At 50.0% G+C, this 26,848-nt stretch overlaps 1 protein-coding gene across 4 annotated transcripts in view; it reads left to right on the top strand.

Annotated features, from left to right (window-relative positions):
• Positions 1–26,289, top strand: part of OGDH (oxoglutarate dehydrogenase) — a 68,445-nt gene extending 42,156 nt beyond the window's left edge. For all 4 annotated transcript variants that reach the window (XM_040259830.1, XM_040259828.1, XM_040259831.1 and 1 more), the window contains 19 exons: positions 1,378–1,493; positions 4,475–4,629; positions 4,769–4,915; positions 5,427–5,517; positions 5,894–6,073; positions 11,054–11,182; positions 16,478–16,657; positions 17,000–17,152; positions 17,902–18,004; positions 18,166–18,294; positions 18,629–18,779; positions 19,049–19,176; positions 19,344–19,522; positions 19,988–20,059; positions 20,721–20,849; positions 21,471–21,543; positions 24,624–24,787; positions 24,973–25,127; positions 25,218–26,289. In XM_040259830.1, the coding sequence (XP_040115764.1) occupies positions 1,378–1,493; positions 4,475–4,629; positions 4,769–4,915; positions 5,427–5,517; positions 5,894–6,073; positions 11,054–11,182; positions 16,478–16,657; positions 17,000–17,152; positions 17,902–18,004; positions 18,166–18,294; positions 18,629–18,779; positions 19,049–19,176; positions 19,344–19,522; positions 19,988–20,059; positions 20,721–20,849; positions 21,471–21,543; positions 24,624–24,787; positions 24,973–25,127; positions 25,218–25,338 (2,555 nt within the window). In that variant the 3' untranslated portion in view covers positions 25,339–26,289. The remainder of the gene's footprint in view (positions 1–1,377; positions 1,494–4,474; positions 4,630–4,768; positions 4,916–5,426; positions 5,518–5,893; positions 6,074–11,053; positions 11,183–16,477; positions 16,658–16,999; positions 17,153–17,901; positions 18,005–18,165; positions 18,295–18,628; positions 18,780–19,048; positions 19,177–19,343; positions 19,523–19,987; positions 20,060–20,720; positions 20,850–21,470; positions 21,544–24,623; positions 24,788–24,972; positions 25,128–25,217) is intronic.
• Positions 26,290–26,848: the final 559 nt, after the last annotated feature.

Below are 26,848 nucleotides of genomic sequence, written 5' to 3'. Positions count from 1 at the left end.
CCAAGGTGAAAAGGCCAGGTTGTTTTTGTTTTAATTTTTAAAAGGGGGAGGAGCAATTGAAAAACAAAATTTTCTTTTGCTTTTAAAATTAAAAAAAAAAAAGGATCCTAGGGCATTAGATGAATCAAGGTAGTCATTCCCAAGAGCATTAGATGAATAAAGGTTGTCATTCCCAAGCCAGCTTGGGAAAGGGAACTTCATGGCCCACCCATGACCAGTTGAGTCAAGGTCTGGCATTAGAGCCTGGACATGTGCATTTTTACAACTCTCCCAGATTCCCCAGAGATTTGGATACACAGCTGTGTTTACAAGCAACTGCTTGAGTCCCTTACTGGGCCCTGTGTGTTATTTACACTTAATTAGGTCAAGAAATGGGAGAATGTCTGATCTGGCACAGTCAGGTTTGGAGACCGTGGGTGCTTGCTTAGAGTTTCTTGTTTCATGAAGTCTGGGGCTGTGAACTGCAGCTTCTCTCGTTCCAGCCAGTATTCTGGGAGTGGGGCGCCTAACGTAGTGTCCCCTGACAGTTTTCCTGCATGTCTCTTCCCCTTTGATAATTACTGCAACATGAAACAAGCATGTGATGCCTAGGAAAAAGCCCCTGCACCGCGTGTTTATCAGCTTGAAATATGCTTTCAGATGGAGAGGCACCATGCTCATGGTGCTCAGCAGAGAGCAATGACGATTCGGTGGTAGTGATGCAGTAAATTTCTTCGCGATTAGTCAGTAAATATGTGTCAGTATTTGACTGGGGAGAGCAAGCGTCAGATCTGTGAATGCCAAGTGCTGTTTGGAGGATGGTTCTGTATGTGCAGTTGGGAGTTCTTCCAGGAGAAGGCGCCATCCTTCATCAGATGGCTGTGGCAGCCTCTGCCCTGCTGCCCGGCAGCTCTCCCTGCAGGCCCCTTGGCTGTCCCTCACTTCTCAGTCTCCTAGCTTCCTGTCACTCACCACCAACAAAAGTTGTTGCCATTAAGACATAGGTGACCTAGTTCTAATCCAGTTCCTCATTTTCTACTTGAATTTTCTCCTTAACTATTTTTCTGATTGACTTACCTAATGCCTTTTCAAACCTAAACTGCTTTGTGTCTTTGGGACCTTGAAATACATTTTTTTCTAAATTATGAATAATTGGTGCACTGGACTAATATATGTGTAATATGAATTTTATTCTCATTTTCCTATGATGCCAGTAATATACTCAGCTTGGTTTGTTGCTAAAGTTCATGTCTCTGGCTATAAGATAGTATTTATTTTCACATATAACAGAGGTTTTATGATTTTTCTATTCTCTTTTCTCTCCTCTGGGGAGTCCCTTCCCCTTTTCCTAAACTGTGGCCCCCGTGTGGTTGTGCCCCTCTCTCCTCCCCCCGGCAGGATTCTACGGTCTGGACGAGTCTGACCTGGACAAGGTCTTCCACCTGCCCACCACCACATTCATTGGAGGGCAGGAGTCGGCTCTTCCTCTGCGGGAGATCATCCGCCGCCTGGAGGTGAGAAAGCTGGGCTGTTTCCCGAAAGCTCCAGGGAACTTGAGAAAACTTACAGAAGCCTCCAGACTAGGTGGTTTTCTTTCCCTTGATCCTATATATTTTTTTAATGTAAGGGAAGAAAAAATTTTTTTTGGCTGTTTTATTGATAAAAATCCGTGTTTTTGTATTTATACAATCAACCATAAAAAAAAAAAAGGCAGAATTTCCTTCTAAGACTTAAAAAAAAAATGTATCCTAAAGCATTAGGTAAACAAAGATTGCTGTCTGCAAATCTGCTTGAATAGGAACACCTGGGGAAAGCCCTGGCCCACCCACAACCGACTCAGTTCCGGTTTTGGAGCCTGGAACTATCCATTTTTACAAATCTCCTAGAGATTGGGATACATAACTGTGTTTGCAGGCGACTGCTTGAGTCCCCATTTGTCCTGATCCCAGCATCTGAAAGGGGCAGAGAGCCCTGTGCGGCTCTCATTTCAGTCAGTGCCAGAGCCCAGGAGTTGGGCTCTTGTGGGACAGTTGGGCCTGTACTCCAGGGGTCGCAGCCATAGTGCCCCTGTCCCCAGGGCGCCCCACATCCAGGGTTCTTCCAAGAGAGCCTCCCATTCCAACTTGTCCTAGCATGGAGTACCCATTCTCATGGTTTACAGATACTGTGTAAAGCTACCTGACGATGCTGCGTTAGGTATATGTTTAAACGTGATAACGTGCGTACACTAGGCTGCTATGTGACCTGACAGAACTTAGTGTGCTCTTGGTCCCGTGACATAATAGTCAACTTGTAGCTCTTTGAAAATTTAGAACAAGTGCAATTTCTTCTCTTCCTAACGTAGAGAACCTAAGAGTCAGCACCTAAAACTCCCTGCCCTTCCCTTCTGGGGACTGAGCCAAGACAAGAAAGACAGAACATGATCCAGGGGCCCAGTAACTATGTGTTCCAAGTTAATAGCTGAATTCATGTTAGTAATGATGGAAACATACTGGTTTTGACCTAATAGTTCCTTTGAGCTTTTAATTGTTCAGTAATGGAAATATTGCCCCATCAGGTGTAAGTCAAGCATAAGGAGCATGGGCCGGGTTCTCCTGCCTGGGTGTGTAAAGATGAGGAGGGAGCCCCTGTTCCCTCTGCCTTTCCCTTCCTTCTCCCTCTTCCCCTCCCCTCTCCTCTCCTTCCACCCTTTCCTTTCCTCTCTACTAGGCTTGCAGCTCAAACTTGGATCCCAAGAAAGACTCATCCATTTTAAGCTCATGGAGGAAGGTTCCAGGTTCATGTTTACAAACTTTGTGTCTGGGCTGTGTTTTTTCAAGTGTGTTTGTGCAGAAATATGCCATCTTCTGCAGCTCAGTAGATCAGGGAGCTGTACAGCTCAGGTGGAAGTGGTGACCCTCCCTGGCTCTGAAGTCAGGGTAGGCAGGCCCTCACACCCCATCCCTTGGCTTCTTGTACATCCACTTTAGAAGTTCCCAGTTTATCATGTGAAGAATCATCAGGGAAATAGGGCTTGGGGTTAGTGAAAATACCTTAAACATCAAGGTCTTTCCAAGCTCCATTTCCTCTTTTCATCTCTTGGCTAGGGTAACAGGGAGAGTATTGTGGTTGGCCTTTATTTGAGTCCAGGCAAATGTCTCTTTGTTTCATTATCACAGAGCTAATGTGCAGAGGTGCTCAGCCCTGCTCTGGAAGCGGGAGTAAGAGAGCAGGGGCCTGGTGCCAGGTCTGGGCCCACCAGTGGGATCCCAGGTGCATCTTTGCCCTACACTGTGCCAGCCAGTTTCCGTGTTAGTTGTGAAAACCAAAGAGGGTCACAGACAGAACCACCAAGCAGAACCCAGCACGCTTGGTCGGCATGGCTGCTGCAAAGGCGTGTAAGGGCATTTGTGGGCCCTAAAACTCACTGTTGGGAGTTTCCTGGTGGCTTAGTGGTTAGGCTTCAGCATTGCCACTACCGTGGCCATGGTTTGATCCCTGGTTGGAGAACTGAGATACCACAAGCTGTGTGGCATGGCCAAAATATTAATTAATTAAGATTTAGTGGCTCACCAGGGCATATCTTCTTTAATTCCAGCACTGACTAGGGTTTGCTGTTGGCCCCTCATTCTGACCCCAGGACAGCCAGCAGGTGATGAGGGGAGAGAAGTGCTGATCACTTGGCTGAGGAAGGCTGTGTGGGCCCCTGCAGATGGCTCCCCAGCAGGCGCCTTTGTCTGGTCAGTGTCAGGAGGGACGAGAGAGGGTCCCCAGTTCAGCCCAGTACCCTGCCAGAGGCTGCTCAGCACAGTTGCCATGACGGATTCCAGAGGGCTGCCTCTCTGACACTCGGTTCTCCTGTGCCTTTCCTGTTTTCTCTCACTCTGATTGCCTGGCAAGCATACTGCCCAGGTCACCCTAGGCTTTCAACAGGACGCACGGCCTCCTTCCCAGCTGTGACACGTGAGTGGTGTCACGAAGTGCCTGCTCTGTTCAGGACCCTTCCTTTTGTATATGTGCAGTCATGCTTCTGTAGAACCTGATATCCCCAAGCGGAGTCAGTTGTTCAAAGAAGAATGTAGAATTTGAAAGCCTGCTACAGTTAAGTGGCCTTTGAGCTATGATATCTACCAGTGGCACAGAGCCTTTTTTTCTCACAGTGCTAGGCATAGTCTGACCTTGAGGTCAGAGAAGCTGTCTTGCCCAGCAGCTTCCTTGTCCCCAGACTGGTGATTCTGTCCTCCTGCCATGAAAGGAGAATACCTTGACCCAGGGGTTCTCACTCTCCCTCCCTGCCCACTAGGCTCCGTGCTACATGGAGGAACCATTTCATGGCCAAGTTCAGAGTGAGAGGAGGTCGCGGGGCCAGGCCTGGTGCCCTAGGTCACAGCTAGCTCTGTTGCATCTGAAGTGGAGGCCACCTGTTCCTCCCAGCCTTCTAGCTAAGTGGGCAGTCAACATACCTGGGTGAACATCCCTTTGATTGTGTGTTTGTGTGTGTGTGCATTAAATACAGATGGCCTACTGCCAGCACATTGGGGTAGAATTCATGTTCATCAATGACCTGGAGCAGTGCCAGTGGATCCGGCAGAAATTTGAGACGCCCGGGGTCATGCAGTTCACCAACGAGGAGAAGCGGACCCTGCTGGCCCGGCTCGTGCGCTCCACCAGGTACAGGGCTGCACTGGCCCCGTCTGTGTGGTACAGTCTGTTGACAGGGTTGGGTGGGTTTGGGGCGTGGCCACAGCTCTGTGAGAGCAAGGTTGTCCCTGCTGACATGCCTCTTCAGGGTGGCTTAGTTTCTGTCCAGGTTTGAGGAGTTCCTGCAGCGGAAATGGTCATCTGAGAAGCGCTTTGGTCTGGAAGGCTGCGAGGTACTGATTCCTGCCCTCAAGACCATCATTGACAAGTCCAGTGAGAACGGAGTGGACTACGTGATCATGGGAATGCCACACAGGTACCTGGCCACCCTGTGAGTGTCCGGAGCACAGAGGCAGGGCACTGGGCAAGCCTAGTATACAGTAACCCTAATCCCTGCCCCCAGATGACCATCGTCACAGCAATCCCTCACTGGGCAGTCACTGTCACACTCGAGGCCACAGGTGATTGTAGACAGACATCTTGGCCTCGTGACCATGTGGGGTCATAGGTGAGGGAGGTTAACCTAGAGGGAAGGTGGCTTGGTACATGAAGCAGAGACCTCAGCTTGAGGAGGCAGAGGAGGCCAAGGATGGAGCGTTCACTGCAGGCTGGCAGCATTCTCTGTTTTCTGCTTTTCTTCCTCCTACCTCGTCATGGCCTTGGATGCCAGGCAAGCAGAGGCCGAGTGTCCCCTATCAATTCTGGTCTCAGCTCCTCTTGGGCTGCAAACTGAGGCACTGCCTGTCCCTCAGGGGAGAAAGGGGATAAAACAGCATTGTCTGCTGCCCAGGCCCCAGCTCAGACCCTGCTCACTCCCATGTGTCCAGGGGGAGACTGAATGTGCTTGCGAACGTCATCAGGAAGGAGCTGGAGCAGATTTTCTGTCAGTTCGACTCAAAGCTGGAGGCAGCTGATGAGGTAAGACACCTGATTTCTTTTAGAAACTAGCATAGCTCCAACCCATGCCAGACCCTGACTTCATTTATTTCTCCAGAAGGACGTATGGGGTCTGGGATCCTCTGTACCACTCACAAAAAAAGGAAGTGGCTGACCTCCCAGAGAAAAGAGAGATGAGAGGCCTGGCAGCCCCCACAGTTCTCCCCGCCGTGAGTGGGGATGTGGCCCTCTAGTTGAGGGACCTCCTCCTTGTACCCTGTGTGGAACCATTCTGGAAAAAGCCTTTCCGTCCTTCTAGGAATGAGAGTTCTGGGTGTAGAAATAACACAGGACAGGGCTGTCACAGAGAGTAAGCGTCTCCCTGCCTAGGTAAAAGCCTCACTGTTTGTGCCGGCAGGGTTCTGGAGATGTGAAGTACCACCTGGGCATGTATCACCGGCGGATCAACCGTGTGACCGACAGGAATATCACCCTGTCACTGGTGGCAAACCCTTCCCACCTGGAGGCTGCCGATCCCGTGGTGATGGGCAAGACCAAAGCTGAGCAGTTTTACTGCGGGGACACTGAGGGGAAGAAGGTGAGACCATGTGGACTGGCCGGGGCAGTCCTGAGTCCAGACAGTCCAGGACAGGCTCACAGCCACAGGCACGCCCCAGACCTCACATTTCCAGAACTGAACAAAATGTTCTGAGTGGAATTCCAAAGAGTAGCAATAGTAAACCAGTCCCAGTTACAGATACGCTTCCTCCCAAGTTGTGACCACCAGGGCTAGGTGGGGAGTAGTTTGCTTTCATTACCACAGCTGTGGAAAAGCTAGTCTTGCAAGATAATCATGATGGTCAAAGAGGTTTTGTCATTGAACAAGAGGACAGGGTCTTAAGGAAGAGATGTGGGTGAGCCTAAAGGAGGAATTGTGAAGCTGACAGATAGGAGGAGAGATGGCCCAGTCAATATTAGAGTGGCACCGTTTAGAGATGGAGAACAGCTCGAGGTCTGGATTGTCCTAGTACAGAGGTGGAGAACAGCTCAAGGTCTGGCTGGCCCTTCAGTTCAGTTCAGTCGCTCAGTCGTGTCCGACTCTTTGCGACCCCATGAATCGCAGCACGCCAGGCCTCCCTGTCCATCACCAACTCCCGGAGTTCACTCAGACTCACATCCATCGAGTCCGTGATGCCATCCAGCCATCTCATCCTGGGTCGTCCCCTTCTCCTCCTGCCCCCAATCCCTCCCAGCATCAGAGTCTTTTCCAATGAGTCAACTCTTCCCATGAGGTGGCCAAAGTACTGGAGTTTCAGCTTTAGCATCATTCCTTCCAAAGAAATCCCAGGGCTGATCTCCTTCAGAATGGACTGGTTGGATCTCCTTGCAGTCCAAGGGACTCTCAAGAGTCTTCTCCAACACCACAGTTCAAAAGCATCAATTCTTCGGTGCTCAGCCTTCTTCACAGTCCAACTCTCACATCCATACATGACCACAGGAAAAACCATAGCCTTGACTAGACAGAACTTAGTCGGCAAAGTAATGTCTCTGCTTTTGAATATACTATCTAGGTTGGTCATAACTTTTCTTCCAAGGAGCAAGCGTCTTTTAATTTCATGGCTGCAATCACCATCTGCAGTGATTTTGGAACCTAAAAAAATAAAGTCTGACACTGTTTCCACTGTTTCCCCCATCTGTTTCCCATGAAGTGATGGGATTGGATGCCATGATCTTAGTTTTCTGAATGTTGAGCTTTAAGCCAACTTTTTCGCTCTCCTTTTTCACTTTCATCAAGAGGCTTTTTAGCTCCTCTTCACTTTCTGCCATAAGGGTGGTGTCATCTGCATATCTGAGATTATTGATACTTCTCCTGGCAATCTTGATTCCAGCTTGTGTTTCTTCCAGTCCAGCGTTGGCCCTAGTACCAGCAGTTTCCAGATATGTGATGGTGAATGCTTAATGTTGATTAGCCAGCCTGCTGGTATATAGAAATCCTCAGTGGATTGTAACTGTTTGTCCTTGTTTGATCTCAAAGTGTAATTCTGTCTTTTACAAATTATATAGTTCTTACTAATGACAACCTCAAAGCCAAGCAATCAGGAAAATCAACTTTTTGTAGTGTCTGTGTGAGCATTCTGGGGCGTGTTTGAAGTCAACATCACCACCATGCTCTCAAGCATCTCTTCTTCCTAGAAACAGGGTCACATGTGAGAAAGCTAATAGAACATACACATTGTGACGTAAAGCTGCAGGTTAACGGGTAAAGAACTTCAGAAGAGGGATACATGGGTAAGGAAGGAAGTGGAATGAAAGGCAGTCGACTCTTCTCATTGGTAGAGGAGATAGTTGTCATATTTAATTAAAGAAACAGCAAGACTTAGGTAGATGGGAAGAAAAGAATGTTCCCTGGAGGTGAAAGATGGACAAAGATGGCGGCGGGTGGGGGAGGTGCTACGGGCCACACAAGGATGAAGTAGGTGGGAGGCAGCCTGGCTGAAGGATACCCTGGTGAGCCTCAGATTTTTGAGAGGTGGAGCCAGTTGTTAGTTTACTAGGTTCTTTAATTCAAGACTCTATTCATACTGTGTTTGGATGGTTTGAGAGTAATGGGGTCCCAGCTGGAGGTGGCATTGGGAATAGGAAGTGGTTCCTGCACCACAGAGAAAGAGTATAGCCCGTGGGGAGGATGTTAGGACATGAGAGTTACTCCCCTGGGCTTGGGAGCCTAGACGGTGCCACAGAAACTCCAAACAGGCAGAAAGTGGCTTCCTGTGCAGCCCCCGAGGCCACCAGTGACACTGTGGCAGGGGAGGGATGGGGAGGAGAGCAGCAGCAGTGACTGCTACCTCCAGCATTTCTGCTGTCCGTGGCTAGCACACTTGCCCAGGCATTTGTGGCCAGGGAGGGGAACAAGATTGCAGAAAACATTATGTGATATTCACATTCATAAATTATAGACACACAGCCATTCAGGCATCGCTTGCTCAGAATGCTGGAAACACCCTGAAAAGTAATGAAATAACTAGGGAAAAGTGATGGAGCATATCTAACATGCTTCAGATGATCACAGCAATCAATCCTGTGAGGCCAGGAGAGTCTGGTTAGCCCCATGTGGTCGCCAGGTACTTGTCTGAGGGAGTGCCCGGTCCACGGGTGTGCCTTGCCCAGTGTGAATGGCCTGTGCCCGCAGGCCCCCAGCCTTACCCCTCTCTCTGAGCCCACCCTTGCCCTGCTTAGTGGATGGGTCAGACCCCACCAGTCCTCCACACTTGCCGTCCTTGCTACTCATCCCAAACCTCTAGGCAATTGTCTGATTTCTGTTAAACCCAGAATCCAGGAAGCTGGATTATTTGTTACATAACCTTCAGTGTTTCAGAAAAAAAATATGTAATTTCTATAAATGTGGCCAAGGTTGTTCTGTAACCTGGTGCAAGATTGAGCCTGACCCAGCTTGGCTCAGGGTTGGCCTTTGGGATGTTCATGTGGGAAAACAGCTCCCCAGTGCTGCAGGCAGAAACCTACTCCTGCCAGGAGTAGGTAGGAGTATGATTGCAGCAGCTAGTGCACACTGGAGACTGCAGGGACAGCAGGTAGCCTGGCAAGTGGCCCAGTACAGCTTCACCAGACGATCAAGAGAAATAGCGAGAGGAGAGGGGAGGCTAGCCTGAAGTGCCCAAGGGCAGGAAGCCGAGGTTGTATAGAGAAGGCTCTGCAGAGAGGAAACTGGCATCCTGGTGATCAAGGAGAGGCGCTGGGTCCCCCGGTTGTTCGGGACCTGGCAAAGCTTCCCTCCTCTGAGGAGGTCCCTGTACAAACCCAACACTTGTGTCTATTTCTACCTGTTCTAGAGAGCACTCCTGCATCTACCATGGCAGGACACATGGGGTCTGCTACAAAAAGAATCTAGATTTTGTTTCTGAAGAGCACATGGACCTTCCCTTCCTAGCGTGAGGACCAGGGAGGTGAGAGGAGCTGAGGACACACGGCAAGAGGGCATCAATGAATAGGGCTGGCAGGGCCATGGAGGTAGCAAGCCAGCAGGTAATGTGTTGAGGACAGTGGGAATGGTGTCTGACAGTGCAAGAGGTATTTATAAATGTGGAAGGAGGGAGGCACAGAAAAAGGATTGGAACTGGAGGTGTTGTAGTTATGCAGTGTATAAATTGAGAAATCTCTGTATGTGAACTTGGTATCCATTTTTTTGGCTCTGGGCTGAAAGAGCCTAGAAGTGATGATGTTCTAGTAGTGATGAGCACACAAACAGTCTTAAAGGCAATCCTCCACTGAAGGAACCAGGCTCCTTAGAGAAATGTCCGATTCCAGGGCTAGGCAGGAGGCTGAGAGCTCTTGTGCCAGAAACCAGGGAGGCCCCCCCCGACACACACACACCATGAACCCCGGGGCCTGTTCAGACGGCATGGGGATCCCACACCAAGTCCATCCCGAGACAATGTGAGCATCAAAGTTACTACTGATATTAGTCAGTTACAGCCCATTGAATACAACAGGAATCCGTGAGCACATGTTAATACAAATAAAAGTCGAGGAGAGAACGCTGTTATGTAACATGAGTGCATAAAGGTAGGGGTGACACCTGGCAGCATCCAGGAGGTGCCACGGAGGCTGCTGGGTGGGTGGGGGTGTGGTGAGGAGCCGGATGTAAAGGTTCTCCTCACTGTGCTCCTTACCAAGGAGAAATGGTGAGTTTAAAGGGAGAAACCTGGACAACTACCTGTCTGCATTCACATGGGGCAGGCCACCTCGGGTGTCCCAGGTATGGCATGCACCATTCCTGAGTCGTCCACGAAGGACCACTGGAGCCCAAGCCCTGTCCAGAATGTGGAGACAGGAGAGACAAGGGGCTGCTCCGGGTCAGAGAAGCCGAAGAGGCGAGGCCCTGAGAGTGCGTCTGCATGGGATCTGGGGAGGATGGGCTCTGGGCCAGCATTGCTTTCCTTATGAAAGGGTCCTGCGTGGTGCGTTCAGGGGCAGTGGGCATTGGCTGTGCAGCAGATGGTGGTGGGGGGTGGCAGGTATGCAGACATGGAGCACACCGCCTGGAGCACATCACAGGGGAGAGGCTGGGAGGAGCCTGGGGGTCTGTGCTTTCCTGCCACTCACTTTCTGAGTTTTAAATGATCTCAAAATACATCATTTTGGGGCTTCCCTGGTGGCTCAGTGGTAAAGAATCCACTTGCGGTGCAGGAGACATGGGTTGGGTCCCTGGGCCGGGAATATCACACATGCCGCAGAACATTTAAGCCTGTGTGCCAGAGCTACTGAGCCTATGCTCTAGAGCCCAGGAGCTGCGACCGCTGAGCCCTTGGGCCATAGAATCCGTGTTTTGCAACAAGAGAAGCCACCGCAGTGAGAAGCCCATGCACCACAACCAGGAAGTAACTCCCACTCTCTGCAGCTAGAGAGAAGCGCATACAGCAGCAACAACCCAGCACGACCAAAAATAAATAAACACTACATCATTGTTTGAAAAGTGGGTCATGACGCACTCTCCCGCGTGCCCTGTGGACACGGTGGCCAGGACCGCGTCAGATCTGGGTTCTCCTTTGCCTGTCTGTAGGTCATGTCCATCCTTCTGCATGGGGACGCCGCATTTGCTGGCCAAGGCATCGTTTACGAGACCTTCCACCTGAGTGACCTGCCATCCTACACGACTCATGGCACTGTCCACGTGGTCGTCAACAACCAGGTAACCTGGGTGGCTCTGGGGTCTTTGCAGCAGAGAAGGCTAAGGAGGCCACATCAGCAATCAGACTTTGTCCTGAGGCTTCTATGCTCACATCAGTCTTACTTACAGGGACATGTTCTTATCATTTAGTACATTTGTTGTTTTCTGATTAATAAACTTGGACAAACAGGATACTTTCTTTAAAGTAGAGAGGTTTTAATTATGCTGTTTTAAGAGCATGATATTATTTTAGAATATTTTCTACTAGACTCAAAAGCATTTAGATGGCTTTTCTTTCTTAAAAAACTGGGGTTCTACATACACAGTTTTACATCCACTTCTTATTTACCACAGTGTTTTCTCATGTCATTATATATTCTTAAAATATTAATTTTGATGACAATATACATTATAGGTTGTTTCATAAAACATATTGCTGTGTTGTTAGACTTTTAACTAAGATTCTCATTTTTCAGTTTCAAATAACGCTTGTTGAACATTCTTATAAGTAAATATCTCTGCCCAACTCTAAAACATTTAACATGGTTATATCTGTTATTTTCCTGTGCCGTGCATCCAAGAGTTCATCTCACCAACTTGTGTGAGCTTTCATGTAATAGATATTTGAGTTCCTCTAAGTACTGGTGCTGTGTCAGGTAACAAGCAGAGAAAGGGCACATTGCCTGTCATTATAGAGCTTATAGTTCTGGGTGAGGGGAGCAGGGGGCCTTCCAGGCATTGGGTTAGCCTGAAGATGTTTCTCTGAGGATTTGACCTTTAGGTGGAAATGTAGGCAAATGTTAGGGGGCAGCGGAGCAAGTCAGGGAAGGGTCCCCTCTGTCCAAGGGAGGTGATGAAGCTGTCACATCTAAGGTTTGAAGCTTTTTTTGAGAGAAAGCAGCCATCAGCTGCTTCCGCATGGCCCCCAAGAAACAAGGTCTTACTCCAGTTGTGTTGAGAGGCCCTCAGAGGACTGAAGCCAGGAAGTGACGAGACAGTTTGATTTATGAAGATGGTTTGTTGATACATGTGGAATGAGTTAGAGGAAGATAAACAGTTGCAACTGTCCCAGCAAGAAATAGAGAGGAAGAAGGAAAAATTTAAACATAAAAGTAAATGTGTAGTCAGTACATAGTGAATGCCCAAGAACTTAAAATGTACAATATCAAACACAAACAAGATAAGGAGCATTAAGGATGAATGTAACATACAATATAACAGCTACTGCTTATTGAGTGCCTCCTGTGTGCCAGACTAAATTAGTGACTTCACATCCTCTAACTTAAAGCATGATCCCTGTCTTACCCATGTGGTAGGTACTATCATTTCCATTTTACACAGGAGAAAATTGAGCAGAGAGTTGAATAGCTTGCTTGAGAGTTGATATTTGAATTGCTTCTTTTAAAAAACATTATTAGAAAAACGCCAAAGAAAGAGAAAGGTCTAAAAAACAATGCATCACTGAATGATGTTTTATACAGGTGACCAAGCACAGATAGTCTTTAGTGCTTGTTGGATAGGAGCTGAGTTGCCAGCAGCATGGTCTTCAGTCTGGAAACAGTACAGCAAAGATCATTCAAAGGGATTGGAAGCTGAAGTTGCAGGGAGGTTTTATTTTGTTTTGTTTTTAAGAAAAGTTTTTCTATACGTCGTCTCCAGAGTCAGATGAATTTCATCCCTGGAGATTTTTTTTTTAATATATTCTGATGGCAGAATCTATTTGATAATCTCTTATGGATCCTCGCAAGCAGGAGAGGTGCCAAAGTCTTTTAAAATTTTGTTTAGGGGATTTCCCTGGCAATCCAGTGGTTGTGACCCCATGCTTCCACTCCAGGGGGGGCACGAGTTCAGTCCCTGGTTGGGGAACTAAGATCCCATAAGCCATACAGTTCAGTCACAATGTGTGTGTGTGTGTGTGTGTGTGTTTATCACTGCTGCACAATTAATATCGTAATGAAACTGGAAGAAAAACGTAAATATATAGAGCTGAAATATATAATCGTATGGAGGGGCATTATGGGGATGCCCCACAATGCTGCAGCAAGACTGGAAACCAAAACTTGTACCACTGCATCAGTAGGGAGCTGGTAAGTAACTTATGATAGATCTATACATGTGTTACAAAGCTTTAATGAATTAATACATACAAATCAATATACATACACATAGAGTGTTTAGAATAGAGCCTGGTGGCGCTAGTGGTAATGGACCCACCTGCCAGTGCAGGAGACATAAGAGACCACAGGTTCCATCCTTGGGTCGGGAAGATCCCCTGGAGGAGGGCGTGGCAACCCACTTCAGTATTCTTGCCTGGAGAATCCCATAGATAGAGGAGCTTGGTGGGCCACAGTCCATGGGGTCGCAAAGAGTCAGACGTGACTGAAGTGACTTAGCGCACATGCGTAAATAAGCACTAATGTAAGTTAACAGCAACCACAGTGTAATAAAACCATGTGAAAGAATGGATCTATATATACTGTTGAAATCATCTGTAAGATACATTAAATGGGGGGAAAAGTAGAGCAGAATGTGGAGAACAGCTCTGTCTGTGTGTGTATGTGTGAGTGAGTGAGTGGGTCAGTGAGTGTGTGTGTCAGTGGTGCACATACCCACCATATGTGCTTAAAGATACAGAAGTCAGTAACAGTGGCAGATATTGGGGAGGGCGTCTGGGGGACCTGAGACCTCAAAACTTCGAAGCAGTTCACTTTCTGTGAGGTTCTAGCTGTAACGTGCATGTTATGATTCCTGTCTTACCTGGTGCCTGCCCACATCTCCCTTTTGGGGGTCCCAGATAGACCATGGGATTGTAAGTGTTCATCAGAATTCTCGCTGGTACATCATTTTTTAATGTTCTCATCAGTGTCTGACTAGTTCTAATCTTTTCTTTAGTCAGTGTGATAAAGGAGTTTATGTAAAAGCAATTCATCATAAATAAAGAACTCTCAGACTTCTGTAAAAACCTACAGTTTTACTAATGTTTTTTTCAGTCTTTCTGCTGGTTTTGGTACCAACTGTCATGATGTGGGGTCAGTTAAGAAGATCTGTAGCAGGAAAAGAGAGGCCTGCTTGGCTGAGGCTCTCGTTTCTCTAAGAACACACCTAGGATTTCCCCTTCTACATTTTTCTCCTAAGGAAGCCATCAGATGCAAACTATTTTTGTATAAGAATGTTTATCAAAACCAACGAGTCTTTGTATAAATTTTGGCAAAACTGTAGGAAACAGTATTATATAATCATTAAAATATTTAATATCCTGGTGAAACAGTCACAGTATGGTGAGTGAAAATGCAAGGCATCCTTGCTGCTGGGGAAGGGTGCGTGGCCCAGCCACTTCGGAGAGCGCTTGGGGGTATTCAAGTGTAGAGCTCAGACCCTGTGGCTTAGTTTTCCCTTCCTAAGAGGACTGCAGATAACTCAAGTGTTTGCTGGAGAAAACCAGTGTAGAAATGTGTACAGTAACAGTGTATTAATCATAAGTTGGAGACAACATCCACAGACAGGAAAATAGATAAATGAACTGTGGTACCATTTAGTACTTAGATTTCACCAAGTTCTGCTAGGAAAGTAGAGGTCCATGTTTCAACCTGGATGAACCATGAATATAAATTTGAACAGAAAGCAAGTTGAAAAGAATCTGTACAGCATATAGAGTATGCTACCATATGTAAAGTACATAGGATGTATATCTCTATAGTTTAAAAGACATGGAAATACTCTTCCAAAATGTTAATGTTACAAAAACCAAAAACAGTAAGGAGCCTTCCAGATTAAGGGCGACCACAGAGAGGTGGTAACTAATGCACAATGAAGTGCTGGATTGAGTACTGGGCTGAGGCAGGAAAGGCTGGATGTCATTAGGACTGTTGATGAAATGTGTATACTGAGGGGTCTTATAACAATATTCTATAATATTAAACTGAGTGAACTGAGAACTGCACTATGGCTGGTAAGGCTGTGTCCATGTTTTGAGGACTAGGGACAGTCTTGGTCTGCAACTTACCTGAAAATGATTCAGAAAAAATGTGCATGTGTGTAACAGAAAGAGCCTGTATAATAAAAGGGGCAAAATGGGAACCGTTGTTGAATCTGAATAAAGAATCTGGGAGTTCTCTGTAGCTTCCAACTTTTTTGTGAGCCTGAAATGATACCAGTAAGCCTTTTTAATGTTAATAATCAGGACTTCCCTGGTGGCTCAGACAGTAAAGCATCTGCCTACAATGCGGGAGACCTGGTTTCAATCCCTGGGTGGGGAAGATCCCCTGGAGAAGGAAATGGCAACCCACTCTAGTATTGTTGCCTGGAAAATCCCGTGGACAGAGGAGCCTGGTAGGCTACAGTCCATGGGGTCTCAAAGAGTCGGACACGACTGAGCGACTTCACTAAGCCTAAGAAGGGGCTTCCCTGGTGACTCAGTGGTAAAGAATCCGCCTGCAATGCAGGAAACTCAAGTTACAGTCCTGGGTCGGGAAGATCCCCTGGAGAAGGAAATGGCAATCCACTTGTTATTCTTACCTGGAGAATTCCATGGACAAAGGAGCCTAGCGGGCTACTGTCCCTGGGGTTGCGAAGAGTTGGACACGACTTAGCAACTAAACAGCAACAACAAACCTAAGCTATCTATATATTGTTTATGGACATATGGATGCGTACAACAACGTGTGGAGACTATGTCCTCTACTTTCAGGGCCATGTAGTATCATACTTTCTGGATGTTTGAAGTAGTTCATAAAAATAAATTTTAAATGCAGATTATAAAATTACAAATATATGATTAAGTTTTAATGTAGCCAAGTGATGAGACCTTTAAATTTTCTTTTCAAAGAAAAAATACTCATGTTAGTGAACAGAGTGCAAAATTATAAAAATAGTAGGATCTGAAATTTTGTATTTATATTGGCATGTGTATGCATGCAAAGAAAATCAATCTAGAAAGGAAAGCATCAAGATATTTACACCAAAACCGGTAGAATATAGATGATTTTAATTTTTCATACTCTCTTCCAAACTCTGTTCAACATGTATGAATTTTGTTACCAGAATAGGAAAAAAAAATTTTTTTTTTAAATAGCCCTTTAGGGACTGTCTCAAGGGTAGGCCACACGCAGCCAAGTGACCTCCAGCAGGTGGCCTTTGGCTCTGCCCTGCCTGCCATTAGCCCCACCCTCACCCTCAGACATATCCACTCTCGCCCCAGCCCTGTCTCCACCGTGCCATTGGCCTGGGGGTAGGCTTGCCCTGGCCTACCCTCCTTCTGTCCCGCTCATGCTTATCAGTGTGCCCAAGCCCCCTGGCCAAGCTGTCTGTCCCTTGCAGATCGGCTTCACCACAGACCCGCGCATGGCCCGCTCCTCGCCCTACCCCACTGATGTGGCCCGAGTGGTGAATGCCCCTATCTTCCATGTGAACTCGGATGACCCAGAGGCAGTCATGTATGTGTGCAAAGTTGCAGCCGAGTGGAGGAGCACCTTCCACAAGGATGTGGTGGTGGACCTGGTGAGTGACCTTAGCCGGTGTCCTGGAGAGAGGGGTTAGGGCTCCCTAGGGCCAGGGTACACCTCCCTTCCCCTCCCAAGAGCTCCTGTGTCTTTGGTTTGGGTGACCCAACCTGGGCAAGAAGGTAATTGGGGTCCTTTCCCAAGATAGTCCCAGGTCACTCTTGTTTCATCTCGGGGTACAGTCAAAGCAATTCTACTGTGTGAAGGAGAGGGAGAGAGGACCCTACTTCTAGAGGTGACACTTCTAGAAGTGTCAACTAGGAGAAATGGGATAGGTCCTCATAGGTCCTGGGTCCCGACCAACATGGGCCCTGATGCTGGGGTCTCCCGGCGTGCCCAGGTGTGTTACCGGCGCAACGGCCACAACGAGATGGATGAGCCCATGTTCACCCAGCCGCTGATGTACAAGCAGATCCGTAAACAGAAGCCTGTGCTGCAGAAGTACGCAGAGTTGCTGGTGTCACAGGGCGTGGTCAACCAGCCTGAGTACGAGGTGCGTCCCTCGCTCTGTCCTGGTGGGTCTTTCCAGAGCCAAGGAGGGATAGAGAAGACCCGCCACAGGGCCAGTGCTCACTTCTGCAGAGCACTTAGGATCCAAGTGAGAACATGTGAAATATTTACAACTACAGCATTTCAGCACATAACCTGGAAGGTCCAGGCTACTGAGGAGTTAGTTACATGAGGGAGGTGGTACCTGAGAAGACTTCACCTTGGCCTCTGAGGCCTATGGAGCCCAGTGCAGAGGAGTGAGGGGGTGAGAGGGTGGTGAGGGACCCAGCTGTGAGCTGGTCTCTCTGGCTGGTCATGAGAGGGAAGGCCCATGCAGGGTGATGGAGAGAGACAAGCGGTGTGGGTCATGAGCAAGCAGAGTCAGGGGCCTGTGGATGAGGGTGGTGCTGGGATCAGGGGCAGGTGCCGAGATGGCACTCAGATTCAGTCCTCCTGGGGCTGTGCTTGGAGCCCGAGAACTGGACCAGTTCATCAGGAAGACTGGAGGGAAGGTGAGTAGGACCCACAGCCTGCAGTGGAGAAGAAGCTGCTGGGACGGAAGCACTGTACTAGGCTTCCCACAGATCTCCCAGAAGTGATGCGTGTTGGGAGGAGAACCCGGTGGTCCGTGGGGTCTGAGGGACTCTGCACCGGGAAAGTGCCAGTGTGTGCTGGCTCGATGTGTGCTGGCTGGGTGCCCGGCATGCCCTGTGCAGAGCAGCCCTGACGGCTGCGTTGTGCCCAATCCTCTAGGAGGAGATCTCCAAGTATGACAAGATCTGTGAGGAGGCCTTCACCAGGTCCAAGGACGAAAAGATCTTACACATCAAGCACTGGCTGGACTCCCCCTGGCCTGGTGAGTGAGGCATGCCGCCGGTGAACCCCTTCCGCTTACACCCCATGGGTCCCAGAATCGGACCCCCAACTGCCACTCTCAAGGGAAGAAGATCTCTACCACCTCTTGGCAGCATTTCACATGTCCGCAGTTCCTATGTCAGCCTGCCCTTTCTGTCCCAGGCTTCTTCACCCTGGACGGGCAGCCGAGGAGCATGACCTGCCCCTCCACAGGCCTGACGGAGGACATTCTCACTCACATTGGGAACGTGGCCAGCTCCGTGCCTGTGGAGGATTTCACCATTCACGGAGGTGAGAGTGCCCTGCGCCCCCTCTGCCACCACCCGGGCCTTCGGAAGTAGTGCCGACTCCCCTCTGGCCTGAGACTGGTCCTCACCTGGCTCAGCGTCCTGCCTCATTCAAGGCCGAGCAAGGGTGGTTGGATGAGGGTAGCCCTGTCGCCTCACCCCTGCCCTGGCGTGGTCCTCGGCCAGCAGAGCAGTGGATGAAGGCACAGGATGTCACAGCCTCCCTGGTCTGGACACCCCTCTTGTGGCAACTCTGGACCCCAGAAGCTGGGGCCGCAGGGAGCTCTTGTCCTAAGAGGGTGTTCGGGGCGGCTGGTGAACACCGTCTGCCTCTGCAGGGCTGAGCCGGATCCTGAAGACCCGTGGGGAGCTGGTGAAGAACAGGACTGTGGACTGGGCTCTGGCAGAGTACATGGCTTTTGGCTCCCTACTGAAGGAGGGCATCCATATCCGGCTGAGTGGCCAGGATGTGGAGCGGGGCACTTTTAGGTAATGGCCTTGGTGTTCTTGTGGGCCCTTCAGAGCGGAGGAGACGCGAAAGAAGGGCTGTGGTGTTTGTCTTCCAGAAGAAAATCACTGCTAGGAAGCAGTCATTAGATCCCATTGTCTCAGGCCCAGAAACACCCTATTCCTGCTCTGATTAGATGCTTCTGTTAAAAACCAGGCTCTGTGTCCTCAGTGGTGGCTGTGCATGGGGTCTAGTCCGAGCCGTGTGCAGGGCCAGCTCCTGCTTGCTAATCTGTGCTGTTCTGCCGCAGCCATCGCCACCACGTCCTGCATGACCAGAACGTGGACAAGAGAACCTGCATCCCCATGAACCACCTCTGGCCCAACCAGGCCCCCTACACCGTGTGCAACAGCTCACTGTCCGAGTACGGGGTCCTGGGTGAGCACTGGGGCCCGCAAGGCCCTCCTCCCTTTCCTTCCCACCCACCCTCTCCCCAGTGCTTCCCCGACCACCCCTTCTTCCCTTTTCACCCCCTCCTCCCCACCTCCCCTTCCCACCCACCAGCTGACTGCTGTCTGGTCTCCTCCCTTCCTCCTGCTCTGCAGGCTTTGAGCTGGGTTTTGCCATGGCCAGTCCTAACGCCCTGGTCCTCTGGGAGGCCCAGTTTGGTGACTTCCATAACACGGCCCAGTGCATCATCGACCAGTTCATCTGCCCAGGACAAGCCAAGTGGGTGCGGCAGAACGGCATCGTGCTGCTGCTGCCCCACGGCATGGAGGGCATGGTGAGCCCCTACCCCTTCCCTGGCAGACCTAGGGAGGGCCTGTCTGGGACCCTGGGCCCAAGACTGGACAGTGCAGGCTCTGCTGGTGTCCTCACCTCCTTTGGAGGCAAGAGGCAGGCCCTTCTCTGTTCTGGATAAGAAGTGGGGGTGTTGCTGGGGCCCTCTCAGGTTCAGGCAGTCCCTGTGCTCTCCCTCCCTCCTCCCCCAGGCCCTGTGAGGGGTTTTCTTAACACTCTGATTTGGAAGCTATGAGGAGCCAGGAGTACTGGGCCCTGTCCTGATGTGGAAACTTTCCCTCCACTCCATAGGCAGGAGAAGAAGGAAGAATTAAACTATTGGCAGGAAAGAGATAACTTGGTGTTTTTTAGACCAGAAATGAGCAAGTTGGTTAAGGAAGAGAAGTACTGAATGCAGCTGTCAGAATGGGGGAAGCTCCTGATTTGTAACTTGTGTGTCTGGTTCCAGGGCCCAGAACATTCCTCCGCCAGGCCAGAGAGGTTCCTGCAGATGTGCAATGATGATCCAGACGTCCTGCCGGTAAGCGGCCCCCACCTGGGCGTCTGTGGGCACCTCTGAAGGTACCAGTGCTCTGTCCCTCTCAGGAGTCACAGGTGGGCCCAAGCCTGCTTGTGTCCTGGAGAGGCCTCTTCAGAGCATAGAAGACAGCACCAGGCTGCTTCCTGCAGCAGAAGCTTTTAGGAGTAGTACTGTCTGTGTTTTGATTCAGGCAAGTTATTTATTGCAGCTTTCAGGATCTTAGTTCCCTGGCCGAGGATTGAACCGGCGCACTCGGGAGTGACAGCTGAGTCCTAACCACTGGACCGCCAGGGAGTTCCGCAGGCAAACATTTTAGAGGAAAGAACTCTGGGGTGATTTTAGTGAAACTTCAAGAGCTCAGAGGAAATTACTGGGAGTCAGTTTCTAAGGAAAGTCTGAATTGGTTTTAGCTAGACCCTGTGTCTGTCCTAGGCCAGGCAGTAGTCTTCAGAGACAGGGATAAATGTGGGACTGAGAATCCCATTCAGAGCTTAGAGCTGTCTGGCTGAGCTCCGTCACTGTCCCCTTTGTGTGCATTTCAGAGGGAGCTGAGGCGCCTGAGGCTGGGACCCGGGGCCTTCTGAAGCTGTCTGCCTCGGTGCCTCCCACAGCAGGGTGCTTAGAGCCTTTGGGCCTCTGGCCTTTTCCCTCTTTGCTCTAGGACCTTAAGGAAGCCAACTTTGACATAAATCAGCTGTATGATTGCAACTGGGTTGTCGTCAACTGCTCCACCCCTGGCAACTTCTTCCATGTGCTACGTCGCCAGATTCTCCTGCCCTTCCGGAAGCCGGTCAGTTGGGGGTGTCCCTGCTCAGAGAGGCCTGGCCTGAGGACTCCAGGGCCCCAGCCCAATGGGAGGATGGACATGTGAGCAGGGGGTTGTAGGTGGTACGTTGAGCTTGGAGGAGACATGAGCCCCCTCAGGGGCCGAAGGAACAGAGGGTCCTCAGGAAGCAGGCTCCTGGGCAGGGTGTTGAAGGGTGAGTGGGAGTGTGTGTGAAGGGTCCAAGGAGAGAATGCTTCCTGCTGCTGCCGGTCACCATGCAGGGCAGGCAGGCCCATGGAGCAGGGCAGCCCTGGCCACAGGCAGGGACGCCCAGGAAAGTCTCAGGTGTCTTTCCCAGGTATAGGGTAGTGGTGCCAAGGTTCTGAGCAGACTAGGGCGGGCCCTGGAAGAGAGGGTGGCTAGCTGAGCAGAGCCCAGCATCTCAGAGCAGAGGAAGAGAGCCCAGGGGCAAACACCATCATCCTGCTTCCTCTTTTCACCTCAGACCTGTGCTCCTCCTGACTGTAGAGCCAGGAGGGCAGCAGGAGGGTCTCTTCTGAAGACAGGCCTGGGCAGCCCCTTGCTGCCCTCCTTCTGGAACACTTAGAACCTGGTCTGTCATGAGCCTGTGCTTCTGTGTTTCAGTTAATCATCTTCACCCCGAAGTCCCTGCTGCGGCACCCTGAGGCCAGGTCCAACTTTGACGAGATGCTTCCAGGTAGGCGTGAGGGGGCTGGGCATTTGGAGGGGGTCTTAACTGCTGCTGTGTAGGGGGCTTGTCAGTCTCACTGTGGTCCTTGCCACATTTTTGGTTACTGGGTAAAGACCACTGAACACGACAGCCAGGGTGTCAGAGCTTGTGTGCAGACTGGTCCAACAGCGTGTCTTCTCTTTTCCTGTCAGGGTCCACAGCCTCTGCTGGGTGCACCCCTAGGTCTCTCTTAGAGGCAGTGAAATGAGTCCGAGGTTAGAGTGCACCCTGCTGCCCAAGCACTGCTCCTGGGGGCTGACAGCAGCCAGGGACAGAGGAAAGGCACTGGGTGGGTAGGGCCTGCCCCATAACACCCAGCTCAGTGGTGTGAGGTGAGACCCACAGCATTGCAATTTCACCCGGACAGCAGACGGAGGCGGCTGGCAGCACGCAGCAGCCCTGCACATCCCCACTTGCTGCCAGCCCTGGAGCCCCCTTTAGTTTTCTATCACGGCAAATCCTGTCTTTGGTTTTCTTCCCTTTTGTTATTATTATGGTGAAATATGCATTATATAAAGTTTACCATCTTAGCCACTTTCACGTGTACAGTTCAGTGGCATTAATAAACACACTCACCGGACTTCTTGGTAGTCCAATGGTTAAGATGCAGCACTTCCACCGCATGAGGCACGGGTTTGATCCCTGGTTGAAGAAAAGCAGCTCCGCCATCACCCCTTCTCCCCCAGCCCCTGGCGCCCACCATCCTGCCTTCTGTCTCTACAGGGGTGACTCCTCTGGGAACTGCATATAAGTGGAATTGTGTAATACTTGTCTTTATGTGACTAGCTTATGATATCCTCAGAGTTCATCCATGTTGTAGCATGTGTCAGAATTTCCTTCTTTTTTAAAGCTGAATGGTATTCTATTGTATGTATACGGTATACACACTTTTCGTTTGTTCATCTGTCAGTGGACACTTGGGTTGCCTCCACATTTTAGCCAGTGGGAATAATGCTGCTATGAACGGTGTTCCAGTTTTTCTTCAAGACCTTGCTTTTGATCCCTTTGGCTAGATGCCAAGAAGCAGAATTGCTGGGTCATATGGTGGCTCTTGTAGTGTACGCACTGTTTTCCGTGGTGGTCCCCAAGAGCGCACAAGGTTCCAGTCTCTCCACACGGCTTGCCAACAGTAGTACTGTTTTCTGTTTCTTTCTTTGTTTTGCAATAGCCATCCTCGTGACCATGAAGTAGTATCCTACTGCAATTTTGATTTTCATCTCCCTGATTAGTGATGTTGAGCATCTTTTCATGTGCTTACTGGCCATCTGTATGTTGTCTTTGGAGAAATGTCATACGTCCTTGCCCATTTTTTAATTGGGTTGCTTATTTTGTTGTTGAGTTGTGCGATTTCTCTCCATTTATTGGATATAGATGCCTTATCAGATATATGACTTGCAACTATTTTCTTCCATCTGTGTTGTCTTCTGATGTACAAAATTTTTTAATTTTCATAAAGTCCGCTTTTTCTACTTTTTTCTTATGCTGCCTGTGCCTTTGAAGTCACATGTAAGAAATCGTTGTCAAATTCATATAAGTTTTATAATTTCAGCTCTAGGTCTGCCTTTAATCCATTTTGAGTCAGTGTTTGTGTGTGGTGTAAGGGCCTAGCTTCATTTGCATATGGGTATCCAGTTTTCCCAGCACCATTTGTTGAAGAGACTGTCCTTTCCCCATTGGATGTTATTGGTTCTCTTGTCAGAATCATCTGACCACATACGTGAAGCTTTACTTCTGAACTCTGTTCTCTTCCATTGGTCTGTATATCTGTCTTTGTGCCAATACCATGCTCTGATATTCTAGCTTTGTAATAAGTTTTGAAATCGGGAAACGTGAGTCCTCCAACTTTGTTTTTCTTTTTCAAAATAGTTTTGACTATTTAGAATCCTTTGGGATACCACGAATCTTAGGATGGATTTTATTTCTGAAAAAAAAGTCCATGTCCTTGGGATTTTGATAAGGATTGCATTAAATCTATAGATTGCTTTGGTCGTATTAACATCGTGACAGTGTTAAGTCTCCCAGTCCATGAACACAGATGACTTTCCATTTATTGGTGTCTTTAATTTCTTTAATGTTCTGTAGTTTTCAGTGTACAAGTTTTTCATTTTCTTGGTTAAGTTTATTCCTAAGTGATTTTATTTATTTGATGCTGTTTCAAATAGGATTTTTTCTCTTTTTTTAACTTTCAGATTGTTCATAGAAATACAACTAAATTCTGAGTGTTAATTTTCTATCCTATAATTTTGCTGAATTCATTTATTAGTTTTAACAGGTTTGTGTGTGTGTGTGTGTGTGTGTGGAATCTTTAGGGGTTTCTACATAAAAAACAAACAGATGATTTTACTTATTCCTTTACAATTTAGATACCTTTTATTTCTTTTTCTTGCCTAATTGCCCTGGCTAGAATTCCAGTGTTAATGTTGAATAGAAGTGGTGAGAACGGATCTTGCCTTGTTTGTGATCTTGGAGCAAATGCTTTCAGTCTTTCACCAATGAGTATGATGTTCACAGTGGGTGTCTCATATCTGGCCTTTTTGTGTGTGAAGGTAGTTTCCTTCTAATCCTAGCATTTGCGTCTGTAGCCTGAGTGTAAGCATATCATGTGCTGCACGTGTGTCACTAAGTGAACCCCTCATTTCAGTGCAGCTTTCTGAAGTCAGCCTTGTTCCCAGAGGGATGGTTCAGGCCATGAGTATCTGAATATTTGCTCCAGTTTCCAGTGTGGAAAGTTTTGGTGTTTGTAAACTCAGGAGGAGTCTGAGCAGAGCGGTCATGGGATGCTCTACTAGTCCTAGCTGTCCCCCAAGTCTGAGGCTGATCGTTCTGAAGAATGAACTGATGTCACTTGCTCTCTAAGGCTCTTAGGCTCTCTCAGTGTGAATTAATTCAAGTACATCACAGGCTGGTGGGAGGGGTAGTGTCCTAACCCTCAGAAACCCTGTGTTCTGGTGTCAACCATGGTACAGCCCCACCTCACAGAGGGAAGGCCCTAGACACCCTCCGCCAAGTCCTGAGCAAACCCCCTGGCCATGGGGATTCTCTCATAGGAACCCACTTCCAGCGGGTGATCCCAGAAGATGGCCCTGCGGCACAGAACCCAGGAAACGTCAAGAGACTTCTCTTCTGTACTGGCAAAGTGTACTATGACCTCACCCGAGAGCGCAAAGCGCGGGACATGGTGGAGCAGGTGGCCATCACCAGGATCGAGCAGGTGAGGGAGTGTGGTTCCCAGACCAGTGCTGGCGGTCCTCCTCCAGGTGTCTGGGCCCTCGAGCTTTCCCAGAGTTTCTGGCATGGATGTCTTTTAGGGGTCACTGAGCTCCCTGCTGGGGACACCAGCCTCGCCCATCACTCTGAGCATCTTCTCCTGACAGTAGCTTCTCTCTCTCCCCGCAGCTGTCGCCTTTCCCCTTCGACCTCCTGCTGCAGGAGGTCCAGAAGTACCCCAACGCTGAGCTGGCCTGGTGCCAGGAGGAGCACAAGAACCAAGGCTACTACGACTACGTGAAGCCCAGGCTGCGAACCACCATCAGCCGCGCCAAGCCTGTGTGGTAAGGACGCGGGCAGTCAGCTGGGGCTGGGGAGGGTGACGAGCCCTGGTCCCCTCAGTGGCCCTCACCGCTCACTGTCGCCGCCCTCAGGTATGCTGGCCGGGACCCAGCAGCAGCTCCAGCCACCGGCAACAAGAAGACCCACCTCACGGAGCTGCAGCGCCTCCTGGACACAGCCTTCGACCTGGACGCCTTTAAGAACTTCTCGTAGATGCCGCCTGGGCTGCTTGGGCCGGCCTGCACCTCACGACTGCCCCTTGCTTCCAACTAAAGCATCGTGCCTCCGCACTGCCCGCACCTCTGCCCGTCCATACCGCACACGCCCCATGCTCACTTAGGAACTAGGCTGTTGCCCCATCCTGTGCTTGGCTGCCCCCCAAGCCAGATGCCCCCTCCGGGTTCTACAGCTTCTGTCCAGCTGAGCAGCCTTCCTGGAGACAGTGGGGAGCGGGAGGAGGAGAGGGAGCCCCCACAGGTGTCCTGGGAGGGACAGATCGGCCCCCACCCCATCCCCCCAGCTCACCCCACAGGACCGGCCTCATGCGGCATCCTCCTGTACCAGCAGTCCTAGTCACCCAGCAAGGGGTTCCCGCACCTGGACAAGGGTGGCCTCCTCCCCCCAAGCTGAGCCCCCAACCCCTCACAGGAGCCATCACTGAGGGTTTGTGGGGTGGGTGGGCTCTGGCCCACGCTGTAGACCAAGGGCACTACTGCGGGAGGGCTGCTGGAGATGGCCTGAGACTGGCCTGGCACAGAGCGGGAGGGTCCACTCTGCAGTGGCCACTTCCACTGCTCCAGAGGGTCCCGGCCATGTGCGGGCCGTGCACACTCCACCACCTGGGGCTGGATGTGGCCCGAAAGTGCCGCTCAGGGCCAGGGTGCCAGCTGCTCCTCTGGTCCTGCTCTCCCTTCACCTCCAAGCCACCTCCTTTCCTCTTCCCTTCAACGCAATGGAGACTCCGAAGCATTCTTCTCTCTGCTGTGCCAAAGCTGGTCAGAGGGGGAGAGGAGGGGCAGGAGTGAGGGGCAGCACAAGGCCAAGGGGCCAGCTCCCCTGACCCGTCACAGGGACAAATCTGATTTATTTATTTTGGTTAAAAAAAGTAACAAGAAAACTTTGCATTGCATTTGGCTTGACCCATAAAATCTGAGTTCTCCTTGAGCGTGTGTATGGTGTCATTCTTTCTGCTTTGCCGTCTCCTCTTCCGAGAAGGCTACCGCAGCATCTCTGCCCTGCCTGGGAAGCGGCTCTCCTCCCTGCTGGGCTCGGGTGGACCTCCCCGCTCCTGACCACCTCCCTCTGGTTGCCAGCAGCGCCAGATGATTGGCCACCGTCCTCCTCCTCACCTGGCCTCTCCATCCTTAGCGTTGCAGATTGTGTCTGATGCACCCTTATTTCTGAGTGTTCCCTGCTCCCAAGTCCCCCAGCACACTCCACCTGAAAAAGTACTCAGCCATCTGAGCCAGCATGCATGGTGGGCTCGCCCTAGGACACCATTAGCACCCTTCAGGAGCCCAAGCCACTCATTGGACCTCGGGAGGGGAGCCATCATACCAGCCGAGCCTTCACAAGGCCCTGTCCCCTCTTGACAACACACACTGGCCTTGAACCTACACCACACCGGCCTTGGTTCCCTGGAGGGTGGACAGGTCTCAGCACTGAAGGAGGGCTCAGGGAAAGGCCTGGGTGTGGACATGAGGGTAACTTCCATCATGGGGCC

The sequence above is a fragment of the Oryx dammah genome, unplaced genomic scaffold (genome assembly GCF_014754425.2).
Source record: "Oryx dammah isolate SB20612 unplaced genomic scaffold, SCBI_Odam_1.1 HiC_scaffold_18, whole genome shotgun sequence".
In the NCBI taxonomy this organism is placed as follows: Eukaryota; Metazoa; Chordata; class Mammalia; order Artiodactyla; family Bovidae; genus Oryx; species Oryx dammah.
This window is presented reverse-complemented; position numbering and strand designations above follow the sequence as displayed.